General features: G+C 36.3%; 1 protein-coding gene across 5 annotated transcripts in view; it reads right to left on the reverse strand.

The window, feature by feature from the left end:
- Positions 1-12,880: 12,880 nt before the first annotated feature.
- Positions 12,881-14,944, reverse strand: part of ADGRB3 (adhesion G protein-coupled receptor B3) — a 724,811-nt gene continuing 722,747 nt past the window's right edge. For all 5 annotated transcript variants that reach the window (XM_080665754.1, XM_080665753.1, XM_080665751.1 and 2 more), the window contains one exon: positions 12,881-13,687. In XM_080665754.1, the coding sequence (XP_080521880.1) occupies positions 13,499-13,687 (189 nt within the window). In that variant the 3' untranslated portion in view covers positions 12,881-13,498. The remainder of the gene's footprint in view (positions 13,688-14,944) is intronic.

Below are 14,944 nucleotides of genomic sequence, written 5' to 3' on the forward strand. Positions count from 1 at the left end.
TACTTTGCTCTCCCACTTTCTATATGTCTAGAAAAGAATTATTTCCATGAACAAATGTCCTCTTCTATTTTTCCTATTTTTATTCTTCTCTGCCACATGTTTTCTTACCCAACAAATTGTTTTCATCTCCTATGCATAGGTAATGAGAACAGTTGTTCCTTTGGGTCACTGGAAATAGAGTGGGTTTTTAAAATCATTAAATTTATTTGGGTAACATGGTTAATAACATAAATTTTAGGTGTACTACTTTATAATGTGTCATCTGTATACTCTATTATGTGCTTACCACCCAAAGTTTAGTATCCTTTCATCATCATGTATTTGACCCCCTTTACTCTCTTCGTCCTCCCCCTATTGCCCTTTCCCTCTGCTGACCGCTCACTATTCTGTTGTTGGTATCTATAGTTTGATTTTTTGTTCATTTCTTACTTTTTGTTTTATATCTCACGTATGAGTGAGGTCATGTAGTTCTTGTTCTTTTCTATCAGACTTATTTCACTTCACATAATATTCTCAAGATCCATCCATGTTGTTACAAATGGCAATATTTCATCTTTTTTATGGCTCAGTAATATTCTGTTGTATATATGAACCACATCTTTATCCAGTCATCTGCCAAATAACACTTACGTTGTTGTGGCTATTGTAAATTATGTTATAATGAGTATAGGGGTACATATATCTTTATGAGTGTTTTTTATCATAATTAGTAAATAGTTGAGGCTAAATAAAAAACTGAAGGTAAAGTCTTAATCTTGATCAGTACTTTAGCAAAATATAAAAATGGACTTCAAGCAGATTAAAACCACATTAGTTTCTCTAGATACAATATTTTTATGGTACCATAAAATCTGTTTCCCCATTGATTTTATACCATTTACTACAGAACCAAATTTCCCTAGACACATAGGTGAAAATCTGTATTGGAAAATAAATTAAGAAGCTCTGTTCATTGTTTATAGCAACAACTGGCACACAGCTGGATAACCACTGGAAATTAGTCTTTACAAAGAATTCTATCACTGAATATCCCCGTCAGTATCTCAGCATCTCATCTGCAGCTCCGTCATCTGTCTACTTTTCTTCCCCTTTCAATGTCTGCCATGCCTTGCCATTCACTACACAAAGCTTCCTGGTCTTTCTTTATGCACTGTGTTTTCACCAACAACTAGATACTTTGTAGTCCCCATGAGTGTTATATGCTTTTGGCTAGCAAAGAAGCACAAATTTGTTTGTGTGTGCCCAAATTGCTTTCTACATATGCCTTTTATGTTTCTCTCAATTTAGCTGTCAATGCTCATTCTCATACTCTTCCTCTCTCCCTCCTTTTTCCCCTCTTTGTCTTCTCTCCCGGTTCTCAGCCACCAGCCCTTAAAAATAATGATCATGTTTTTAATCCATACATTGCACTGATGACCTTGCAGGGTGGTAAATCGATATTCATTCTGTAATTTATATTTTTGAAGCCTTCTTTTCCATTTGACTTTTTATAAAATTTTTAATAGCAGAAAAACTTTTGATATATAGAAATCTGAAATTCCTGGGCTTGTCTATGTCTAACTGGAAACAGGAGAAAGGGAGTAATTTCTACATAACCATTATTTCTGCATATGTGACTATGAGCAAGAAGTAGAAAGGTTTGTTACATCTCCTTACTTTCAGTATAGCAACTATTTCTGGGGCAGCCCTTGCTTGATCCAGGGAGTATAAGACCATATACAAATTTGCAGGAATATGATGTACAACCAGAAAGACGCCTATGAATGCCTACTGGCTCTTCTTGGATGCATAAGGGAAGCAAGATTATTTCTTTTAATGAAAATTTTCAGAGATTTTTCTTTCTGAGTGTCAGATGAATTCTGAAAAAAAAAAATCTAGCATGCTAGAACTATAATATTGGAAGTTAATTATACTAATTAAAATAGGGTCAGGAAGGTTTCTGCACAGCTGTGGTGAAGTGAAGCATTTGAAATTGTGGACAAGGGCTAGCATCCTGCTATATAAACACATGGTTGTCATAATGTCGATGTCAACAGAAAGATGTGCAACCTCAGCTCTGAGATGTCCCAGAAGACATGTCGGGTAAACACTCAAGCAAAGGGTCTCTGCTTGGGTTCCTGAGAAATCTGTATGCAATATGGTTATTAGCAATTTCTTGGCTACTCCCCAATAGTATTTATAGAATTACCTTTTAAAAATTATACAAAACAATTTCTAGGTTATGATGCTCTTTTATTATCTTCATAAAAATGATAAAAAATAAAAGACCACAACTCAAGTATTTTTAAGAGCCTAATAAAGTGTTTTTTGGTCATATAAATGGTCTGACGGTGCTCAATCAAAGAAACTATGCTGATGCCAAATGCCTGGTCTTTCTAGGAGGTCACAGATTGTATTCTATGAAGTGCTCTAATTCTCTGCCAAATTTGGCAAGGATACAGTTATTTTGGCTTCTTCTGTGCTTTTCTGTAGCAAGAGAAAAGCACTTGGCCTACATGAGGGTCGTGCTCTATCCCAAGTATGGTTCCAACTAAGCCAACCAGCCCCATTACAGCTTCATATGCATCCTTGTGTTTCCTCAAACATACTAGTAGCTTAGCAAACATGCTTCCCATGCAGATAAAGACAACACCTGTTGACAAAATTGGAAGGCCATGATTAGAGAACTTCAATTCAACATATGATGTGTGGCATTGCTTTATATTCACATCTCTCCATGAAGAAAAAATATCACCTGTTTGTTGAATGACCCAATGTGAAATTTTGCAAATAAAGTGCTTTATGCAAAATCTCCTATTAAATGGGCCATTTGACATGGCTTATCTATCTGGAAATTTGGTCTAAGGAACTCTGAGAGTAAAAAGGAAATAGTTTCCTAAAAGCTGGCTATTCTCCAAGATCCTAAAATCAGAATAAAAAAGAGTCCTCAGCACAATGGTCTCATTTATTTGCTCAGAATGATCTATAGAAACACCCCTCCTTTTAGGAAAGTGCGGCAGCTGAGTCTGTCTGCTGAGGTGGTCAGGTGGCTGGACTCTGAGGGAGGGGGAGGTCATGCCATGAATTTGCTCCACTCTTTATTCTGCTTTTCAGATCTTGGGGTCATTGGGAAGGTTAGGTAGCAAGAGAAGGGCCTGCCAGTTGCTTCCAGTGCTTGATTCCCTCTGCTTCCATGAAAGGGAAGATCAGCAGGTAGCAGCCACATGAAACCCCAGAGCCATCCCCATTCACCACATCCTAAGGATCAGACATGAGAAGCACTGGGTGTGTACGTCACAGTACTTATCATATAGAAATATATCTAAGGCCATATTTAGTCTGGTTACCAACTCAAATGACAACTATGCATTAAAATCAGTATAAAATATAATATAAAACTTTATCTGTAAATATACTTTGAAAACTTGATATAATTGTTATTAATCTTGGCCAAGCCAATGCTGAAGAAATTTATTGACGTAGTTATTTTTTTAAGATCAATGTGCTACTTCTTCCAAAATTAGAACGATTACTTGCTAGACATTTTGTCCAAAGTGCACAGCAATTTCCTACATGAAAAAAAAATTACAAGTCTGATCTTCTCAGGGTAATATTTAACTGAATGCTAGTGAGCGCTGAAGACAAAACTAATCTTCCTTTGATTATTGTTGTGTTCTTTCTCACTTTGGGAATTCTGTGAGGAACAAAAAGTAAGACTACAATGTTTTTACTTACCTTTACAATTCCCTAGCTAATGATGCTATTTATTGTCTAAGTCTTATTTTTACCTTGAGGGTCACAGTTTGTGGCAATGATCCCTCCAAGAGACACATGAAGCTGTGTCCTAGTTCCTCTTTACCTTATTGACTTGGCACCACTTCTTAATGAATTGGATATGTTTCCCTCCCTCCTCCCCAACATATAGAACAGAAATAAAAGCAATCTCCCCTATAATCATAAAGTCATATGGCCATAAGAGATATCTCATTCTTTGACATGATCATTATCTGCAAGCATGACTTTAAATGCATAATTTCAGAGCCCTAATTACAATTTTTACTAAATATCTAATTGACTAATTAATACTAATGTCACCAGTTTATCCTAGAAGGTTCACTGGAAAATTAAATAACTTAAAAGTTAGGTGTTCTGGGAATGTTGAATTTAAAAAGAATACTTAAATGAAAGCAACATTAACCTGATGATAATATTCTCTAAGCAAAAGTTATCATTTTGATGTTCTATGATGTAGAACTTTGGGATCACAGTCTCTCACGTTCCCCCATGTTGAGCCAACCCCAAATTTATGTACTGAGGAAGTGCTTGGTTGTTTTTCTCAGTACTCTTCTGTGGGAGGGCTTGTGGTCTTCTGGATACCCGTGTTTCTCTGCTGGATTCTGCAGATCCGCCCTTAATCATCCCAAATACTCTCTATTGAGTTTAACCTTTAACTTTTTGCTGCCCCAAACTCTTTAGTTTTCAGCAGAATTAATTGGGAACTTAGACTGTGGGACAAAGCTGTGAGGCTAAATCCTGGCTGTGCCATTTACTGCTTTGTGTGATATCAAAGTTAGGTACTGCAGTTTACTAGTATTTGTAAAATGAAATAATAATAGAACTTGCCTTATAGGTTTATTTTGAGAGGATTAAATGAATGTTTATACATAAAGTTTCATAAGCACTCAGAAACACCTTAAAATTATTGCCAAAACATCTGTTTTGAAAAATCATATGCATGGATGATTTCTTGAAGTAGAATGGATGTTCTCTCTCTCTCTTTTTTTGTCAGCCATATCATGGGAAAGCTTTATAGTCCAGTGTTTTGACTCTGTGAAAAATTGTTTTTGGTGATTGTACTTGAGTGTCAAGTATTTATCTGTAATAATCAGGATTCTACAAAAACAAACAAACAGAACCAGTAGGGTGTGTGCATGCGTGTGTGTGGAGGGGGCGGGGAGAGAGAGAGAGAGAGAGAGAGAGAGAGAGAGAGAGAGAGAGAGAGAGAGAGAGAGAGAGAGAGAGAAAGGTTGATTTTAAGGAATATTTAGGAATTGATTCACAGAATTGTGGGGGCAGGCACTGGAGACCTGTGGAAGAGTTGATGCTGCAGCTCCAGTCTGAAGGCAGTGTCTGGAGGAAGAGTTTCCTCTTCTTTGGGAACCTCAGTCTTTTTCTCCTAATGCCTTCAACTGATTTTAGGAGGCCCATATACATGATGGAAGGTAATCTGCTTTACTCAGTCTTACTGATTTAAATGTTAATCTCATCTGAAAGGCCTTCACAATGACATCTAGACTGGCATTTGACCAAATATCTATATACTGTGGTCTAGTTGAGATGGAAATTAACCATCACCTTACCCTCCAAGATAGGACATAATGATTATCTCTATAAAGCTCAGGATGTTAATAAGGAGGCTGTTGATAAAGAAGTTACTGTGTAATGCATCATGAAGATTCATTAGAAGCACTTCTGAGTCTTTTGCTTCTACAGAGGAAATACTGGTTTTTATCTGCAGGACACTCTGAACTGCATAATTTAATTGCAGTTCCTATATTTGCACTGGTTGCTAGGAAGCTCAGAGCCATTACTTGGTGCAGCTCCAGAGGAGTCTAGGACCTTGAGGCATATATTTGAGATGCTAAATTAGCCTCTTCATCACCTTTATTATCCTTCCTCAAACTACGTATGTATATATTAGTGCCTTTTCCAAGTGTTCCCCATAGAATACTCTTTGTTCTTTTCTACATAAATCCATCAGATTGTATTGTTTGTTGGTTTGTATGTCTGCAGGGATACTAAGTTTCTTGAAAATAGGGACCATGTTTTGTTTACTGTTAAATCACAATCTCCTAAAGTATCTTGACTGCAACTGGCTCTAAATATTTGTTGAATAAAATATATTAATGTATACATTTTATAAATCAAGTTCACTTCTGAATAAAGTACAACCAAAAATTATCTTCTAGTCCATACATAAAATACTCTATGAATTTTAGGAATGCAATTCTAGATTGAGAGAGAAAAAGAATAGGAATGAAATGTTGACCTTCATTTCCAATCTTTCTGAGTTCTCTTTTGTTGTTGTTGTTAAACATTGGTTATTAAAAGTGAGTTTAGTGGTTTTGGTGAGGAGGAAAGTGTATTTAGACACTCCTCAAGAGGCTCTTAGGCTTTTTACATGGGTGGTTGCTACCAGAAGAATCATTTCCACAATTAATTTTTTATATAAAGGTAAGAAATGCTAGATGTTTCTGGCTAGGTGTTTTGAGGTGACTGTATTGTAGTAGATTAAATTCATGGATGAGTCTTACCAATTTAGCTGGTTTTCAGGTGTCAATATCGTAGTTTACTTGTGACCAAGAAAGCTTTTATATTCCCCTCAGCTTGACTACACTTTAAACAGGCTGCTTCTTGACTCTAGGCCCCTGGCCTCTCTTAGAACATTTTAAAAAGCTTGTAATTGTACATTTTTTAATTTGCCTCTTTGAGATATAAATCCTTTTAAACCCATCCTGCCGGTTTTATGTCTTTTTCAAGGACCTGAGTCATGTTTTTGAAATGTAATCATCACATAAGTTAGTTTACCTTTCTCTTAGTTTCTGTGGGAGAGTAGGAGCTACCTCCTATCATAAAGATTGAGAAAGTTTACATTTCTTTGGAGTAAGGTCAAATAAAAAACACAGATGGTTCCCCCCACCCTAATTCCAGTTATTAAAATGTTCCAGCTATTTGAGCTCAGACTGAGTCTGGCCTCTCTCCCCTTGTAGTAGCATGAATAAAGTCTTCCTTGCCTGTGTATGTTTGCCCAGTATAATTGTTGCTTTGACATCTGGGTGCCATGTCTTTGGACACTGACTCATATTAATGACGTTTTAAACACAATTCAAAAGTTCCATTTTTTAGCCTACTGGTGTGGCTCAGCGGTTGGGCCTAGACCTATGAATCAGGAGGTCAGGGTTTGATTCCAGGTCAGGGTTTGATGCCTTGGTTATGGGCTCAATCCCCAGTAGGGAGTGTGCAGGAGGCTTCCGATCAGTGATTCTCTTTCATCACTGATCTTTCTATCTCTTTTTCCTTCTCCCTTCTCTGAAATCAATAAAAAATATATTTTAAAAGTTTCATTTTTTATATCTTAGAAAGCTGGATGTTTCTGAACCAGCATCTCAATACCAACAAATTGTATGGCATAAAAGTACAAACAGGAGTCCAAACTAAAAGATGATTGGTAAACTCAGAATTAAAGAAAATCAGGTGTTCTCATCAAGCTTGTAATATTTACCACTTTCATTTTAGAATTAATTTTGCTTAAAGAGCCATGGCTATGATCTAATATGAGAAAATCCTTTCTTTTAATCACTGCTGGCTGAACATGGACAATTTTTGAAAAATTCTTCTCATTCCAAAGGGCTTAGTTTCTTTCTCTGTGACAGTTGAATTTTACCTGAGCCCTATACCCTTGGAAAATATCAGTGGTGAAGAAATCCCTCCACTCTTTTGTGTTCCAGGATATGGCTTCTTGTAAAGAACCTCCCTCCCAATATTACTTAGATAAGACTCTCAGATGAACCTCTTGTTTACTTATGACAAAGTCAGACACAGACCCTCCAGAGTCCTAGTCTTCAGCTCAGAAATTACTCACTGAACTGTTTGTTCCCATTAACCAATCTGAACAAAATACATTCTAACTTAACGTGACCAAACTTTAGTTAGGCATCTTGCTTTCCCCAGGCTCCTAAATTGTGGTCCACTCTTGAGTTTAAACAAGTTTCGAGCAATTAACCAAGCATTAGAAAGTGGAACAACCTCCCCTATCTACCATTCTTCCCAGAATTGGCCGCCACAAAGAAATTTTCCCATATCCAGTCTTTCTAGTTTTGTTGACTCTTCCCTATAAAAGAAAAGTCCCTTTTGCCTGATGTCAGGGATGCTTATAAATCTTGCAGTTGAAGTGGTCTATTAAATAGTTCCTCTGCCCCTATTACAGTAGTCTTTTCAAGTAAAGTCCTTCTTTATCCAACTCTGAATTTGCTTTATGACAGTTGAAAATGGTTGCCATTTTCATTGGTTGCCAAAATTTCTTCTATCTCTAGTCTATGCTTCTTAGTTCTTAACTCTCTTTTCTGATATACTACCCCAGTTACAAATTTAACTACAGAAGCATCTCAGGTGGCAAGATGATTTTGTTATCATGAAAAATTTTGTGTAGATCAACATGCTAGACATATATTTAATTCACATTCTTTGATGAAGTATTACACATTTGTAGAAATGAATTAATTGATTTTGACGTAGTGGGGAAACTAAAATTAATAAAGTTTTCCAAGAAGCTGAGAAGTATTCAGAACTTACCAACTAAATTTTCTGAAGCAGCAACTTCAAGTTTATTGACTGAAATTTAAAAAAAAAATTGTGGCTGTGTGTTTTTATAGAATGTCTGAAGCCATTCTGAAATTCACGTTGGCTTCTTTTTTCATGTCCTATTGCTTATGTGCATGTAATCCCCAAAATAATGAAATGGTAACTACATTTTAAGAGGATTTGAAAAGTTAAGTAGGTGAAAATAAAAGCACACAATGAATTATAGAACCAAACCTCTTTATGATCACCTGTTATTTTGGAATACAGTTATACTCACCCTTATACTACCAACATGGCATTCACCTGTTATTTTGGATCAGCCATGCTTTTCTGCTACAACCTGCTCCTGGCCTCGCCACCCCAATGACAGTTGATGTACAAATATATTTTCAGTTTTATGCTTCTACTACTTGCCTGAGAAACATCTCCATGAAACTTGTCTTTATTTGGGGACTTAATTATCTAGGAGGTATAGGAAGAAACACTATTGTATCATGGCAATGGCCCTGGAGTAGAAGTCAGAAGACTGGGCTTCAATACTGGGTCTGTCACTTATGGTGGTCTTAAATCTTAAGTAGGTCATTTACCCTCTTCTGAGCCCCCATATCTTTCTTTAATGATCTATTTTTAATTTTTTTTAATTTATTATCTATTTATTTATTTATATTCCCACTCCCCTTCCTTTTGGCAACCATTATTAGCTTTTTGTCTATATCTATGGGTCTGTTTCTGTTTTGTTTATTCATTTTTGCTTCTAAATTCCACATATGCATGAAACATACAGTATTTGTCTTTATCTGACTTATTTATCTTAGTATAATAACCTCTAGGTCTATGCATGTTGTCTGTCACAAAAGGCAAGATTTCATTCTTTTTTTTGCTGAATATTCTATAAATATCACATCTTATTTATGCATTCATCTACTGATGGCCCTATAGGTGGATATTACTAGTAATGCCGCAGTGAACATAGGGGTGCATATATCTTTGAGTTAATGTGTTTATTTTCTTTAGATAACTATCCAGAAGTGGAATTGCTGGATCATATGGCAGATCTATTTTTAATTAATTGAGGAACCTCCATACTGTTTTCCATAGTAGGTTCTTTTTTCTCCACATCCTTGTCAGCACTTGTCATTTGTTGACTTTTTAATAATAGCCATTCTAACAGGTATCTCTCTATGGTTTTGATTTTCTCTGATGATTAGCATTGTTGAGCACCTTTTCATATGCCTGTTGGCCATTTGTATGTTGAGCCTTCTTTCTTTAGGATAATTAATTCCTACTTCCCTGCTTCATGGGGACAAAAAGACAATAAAGGATAATAAAAGCTTATTAATATTTAAGTGATAATACTCATTTCACATATGTATCATATTTTTAATAAATTTATTTACTTAAAAAAGAGGCCCTATAGTCTCCTAACATATAAGTAAACACATAATAGTTGTTCAATAAATACTTTTAAATGTGTGACTTGATATGAATGTATGACTGCAAGCAGTACTAAAAAAATTCCACCAGTAATTCAGCAAACATTTATTGTGTGAACATTATTGTGCTAGGTCCCTTAAGAGATACAAAAATGGATCAGACATGAATCCTGCCCTCCAAGCTCTTACAGTCTTCCAGAGGATATCAGAAATGTGTATAAATAACAAGATAAAAGATTTTAAATGTCCTAAGAAATTACAGAGCAGTGTCATAAGAGTTCACAGAAGTTATTTCTAGCTTGGAAAATCATATAAAACTTCGTGAAGATGAAATAATGAGGTGTACCTTAAAGCATAAGTAAAATTTGGATGTGGAGGAAGGGGAAGAACATCCAGTTAGTTCAAGGTCTCAAAGATCCTGGCAGGTCGTAAGTGCAGTGGGCTCAGAGAAAACTGCCCAGGATTATCTAAGGTTTCAGCTGCAACTCAGCTTTGGTAGGGTATGCAAGTAAGTGCAGTGGAAATTTAGAGGAGTGAACTAAAAGAAAACTTCCTTAAAATTATGATTAATACTTAGTGACCTGCATAGTTTTCTTATAGATTAAATAACAAACAACAAGTACCACTACAACTTGGCATCCTTCTTAGAGTAACCAAAAAATTCACCCTGACATTTTTAAGTATGCAAGTTCTGGTTAGTTTTCATATATTAATCTAATATTGTGTTATTAGAAGAAAGAAAAATAGAAGTGAAAAAGTATAAGATTTTGTTTTATGGTAATGAATATTACAATTTCATTATAAGAACTATTAATCTAAAATATTGAATTTGTTTTGTAAATATAGATTTTTGTTTTCAAACATGCTGATTGTGGGTTTTTCATCAAGATTTCAAAATTTGAAATGGGGAGTGGCATACATGGTTTTCATTCACTCTACAGGTTACTGAGGTGGAGCTGAGCATTATGAATCCATATATATGTACTAGAGTCCTGGTGCACGAATTCATCCACCAGTGGGGTCCCTAGGCCTGGCCTGCTGGATCAGGCTGAAACTGGCTCTCCAACATCCCCTGAGGGGTCCCAGATTGCGAGAAGGTCCAGGTCAGGCTGAGGGACCCCACCAGTGCACAATTGGGGCTGGGGAGGTTGGCTAGCTAGGGAGGGACTGCGGAGGGCTCCAGGGCATGTCCAGCTGTCTTGCTTAGTCCCAATTGGCCAGACCCCAGCTAGCAAACTAACCTACCAGTCGGAGTGTCTGCCCCCTGGTGGTCATTGCACATCATAGCGAGCGGTTGAGCAGCCTTAGCATATCATTAGCATATTATGCTTTGATTGGTTGAATGGTTGACCAGATGATCGGACACTTAGCATATTAGGCTTTTATTATATAGGATAGTATGTATATATATATATACAGATACATATGTGTATATCTATTTATAGATTTTAAGATAGAGACCTATAGATAGATGACATAGATGGTTAGATTTAGAGAAAGAGAAATATACTAAATATTATTCTTATCAGTAATACTAAATATTATTCTTATCAGTAGAAAGTATCTTATAAATGTAATAGGCATTTAATATTACAATCCTATATAATAAAAGCCTAATATGTAAATTGACCAAACAGCGGAACAATTGGTCGCTATGACGCGCACTGACCACCAGGGGGCAGACACTCAATGCAGGAGCTGCCCCCTGGTGGTCAGTGCGCTCCCACAGGGGAGTGCTGCTCAACCAGAAGCCAGGCTCACTGCTGGCGAGCACAGTGGCGGTGGCAGGAGCCTCTCCTGCCCACGGCAGCACTAAGGAGCAGTGAGCTGGCGGGCGATAAGGAGCAAGGGGTCCTGGACTGCAGGAGGGATGTCCGCTGAGAGCTCCCAGATTGCAAGGGGGCACAGGCCAGGCTGAGGGAACCTCCCCCCCTACCCCCTGTGCACAAACTTTGTGCACCAGGCCTCTAGTTACATTATAATTAGCATTAAGTTTATTTTATTGAAAAATCAGTCTAGTTATGGTATACTTTTTTTTGTACAATTATGTCACTTTAATTTTTAAAATTTTAATTAAAAATATATTTTTAACAACTTTACATTGAGAACATAAGTATCTGAGAGGAGTTCAGCCTGAGCTGGGTTGTTTGTAAGGCTCTAGCTTTGCGGCACACGTGAGTTTTGAAGCACCTTTGTCTCCCGCCTCATGGCCTACAGGGTGGGGTCCCCAAGGTCCTGGGTGGCAGGAGCAGCTCACTTGAGTTTCTAACAGACCACAGAAAACCATGCATCTTAGGTTTAACAACGAACTAATCTAAAACACTCTAGGAATTTAGAAAACCCCAATCTCCTCTCCGTTCCCTTTACTTCTCTCAGACTGAAAAACACAATCTCATCATCCATTCCTCAAAAAAAAAAAAACCAACCAAAAAACAAAACAAAAAAGAGAATTGTTGAATTCCTTCCCTGGTGCTTCCTCCAATGCACCGGGGTGGCTTTGACACTAGAGAGGACACTACAGAGGCACTAGTGACTGACTTGCAGGCAGCTCACTTTAGACTTCCACTTCTCAAACCAGAGAGAAATCACCTACCAAATACTCCCACTGCCCTTTTCCTTCTGCTTGAGAAGATACAGAGTCCTTAAAACCCTGAATAAGTTCTCATTTTTACAGGCTATCAAGAACTATAGTATAAGTAGTTTCTTTTGTGAAACATGCAGTTACTTAAAATATACATTTTCCCTGTATTATGTTTTGTATGTTAACTTACTGTTTCCTACTAGTTGTCTTTTTGCCACAAGATAGAAGAAAATACACACACGTGTGTGTGTGTGTGTGTGTGTGTGTGTGTGTGTAAGGGTATGATGGCAGCAGGTTTCTGACAAGCCCCATTGACATAGTACATTTTTCCGAAAGCTGTTTGAGTAGAAAGTACAGAGGCATTGTACAAACCTACTATTACATTTGAGAAATCATTAGCCCCAAAGGAGTAATAACGGTATGCTATTAAAACCATGAATACATTTTCAGTATCTGTATTCAAAAAAAGTTTATAAATATGTAAATTTCCATTCAACAAATCTAAAATAAAATGCACTAAAAAACTGATATGTAGACAAAAGTTTATTTACACCATACAACATTTTAAATATTTTATACACAGCTGCAGCAGAGAAAGCTACTCAGAGCTTTCTAGAGAAAACTGCAATAATAAAGATGTGAAATATATTATTCATATAAAAGTGAGATTATTACTTTATTGCATTTAAAGCAATGAAGAATGTAGCTCAACAAACATTCATTTAATGACAAAAACTTTGCTTTTATATTATAAAGTAAAAAGTGTAGTAATGGCCAAACAGACTGTTATAAACTTTAAAAACTGCATAAATATATACATTGTGCTTCATGGTGAAGTTTTTTGAAAACTAAACCATATGAAGCGGTTACAACATGAATCGTTGCTTGAGGTTTATCTATAAAGATTACCTTACAAATCCATTCCACGGGTACTTACAACACAGGATGGTCAGAACTGTACACTTGGTCCTCTCTCCACTAGCCTGGCCAGGGAGAAGTTACCATACTCAAACACCACTGACATTTGGCATGTGAAGGTCCTGACATAGGATAGTCACGCTGTCCAGATAGAAATGTCAGGCTTCCCAAGTCTTAAGTGTCAGTGCAATAAATTTTGTGTCCATCTCAGTCCATTTTGATTTTGTTAAACTTCGGTTTGAAAGTCACCCTCTTGCACATCCAGAGGCAAATTCAGACATTTCTCCCACTCTGCTGGCCTCAGTTCCAAAGCGTCCTTTGCCTCTGTATCTAAGACATTGATTGTGGTGTAATGTTGGTATTCACTGGGGTTTTTGAAAGTGTCCCATGGATTCTTGTTTGGTGCTGGGTTTTCCTGTTGAGAAGAGAGGATAAGAGAGTCATTCATCTGATGACTAGGATTGCTGCTTGTTGAAGTTTCCAGGAAGAGAGCCTGTTTGTGACCTTAATCCAGTTTATATGCTACAGAGATGATTTTAAATTGTGACCAGCTGCAGGAAATGGTTTTGATTTCAGTTTTCTTTCATTGAGAAAACTGATGAACACCTTATTTAACTTACCCTAAAATATTCCAGCAATAAAAGGAAGTGACTAATATTATGGAAGGCACAGCAGATGATGTTCTGGGCACCTTGTGTCAGTATGGCTATACATTCAGGTAGGAAGTAGTTATCAATTACTGCTAAGATTACATGCAAAAATGTAAGTATTTACCAGGATCTTTGGTAAGATCTTTGAGGATATGTAATGGGGCATGTTATGTAATAATAAAAACAGTTACCCAAACTGGCCATATTTCATAAAACTGAATTTTTATTAATATCATTGCTTAGTTTTTCTTCAAGAAATTATCCTTTTAGAATATTAAAATGCTGTTATGCATTTCCCACAATTTTTTATACATTTGGTGGCACAGTAATTCTATAAAAATTATTTTTCTGTTCAAAGAGCACAGCTTTTTAGAAAATATATCCAGCAATATAAGGGTGTTTTTTTTAAACCTCTTTACCAGGTACCATTCCTTCTTATGTTTCATAGTATACAACCTCTTGCTACCTACGATTTAAGTTCTGCCTAATTATGACTCCACCTAAATCTTCCATGTTGTATGTTATATAGATGCTAAATAAATATGAGTAGATACATCAGTTGAGGTTTCTATAGCCTAACATTTTGCTAACTGGAATGGGATAGACTAAGCTGAGTAACATCAAAGAACAAGAAGGCAATCATGACTGAAAGCTCCTTAGAGAAAATTAAACTAAAACAACTATAGATGCTGAGCGTGTCCTTTATCCCCCTCCTCACCCCTAAATTCTGGCCTTTTACTAAATATAATCAAATTAGCTGGGGAGATATAAAACATGTACTTGAATTATTATCTGCATTCCACTCAGTATATTAGAAATCATTCTAAAGAAAAAAGACAACCTGTAGAAATACTTATCATAACTAGAAAATAAATTATTAAAAATCCTAAATACAATAGATGTTTTCAGCACTTATTAGCTTTCATCATGACGACAGATAAGAAAAAATAGCTAATAGCAAAGATTTAATAAAAAGTTCATCTGTAGGATTAATCAAGGGATTAATTCTGATTTAGTCTAAT

Source organism: Plecotus auritus, assembly GCF_963455305.1.
Source record: "Plecotus auritus genome assembly, chromosome: 4".
Taxonomy (NCBI): domain Eukaryota; kingdom Metazoa; phylum Chordata; class Mammalia; order Chiroptera; family Vespertilionidae; genus Plecotus; species Plecotus auritus.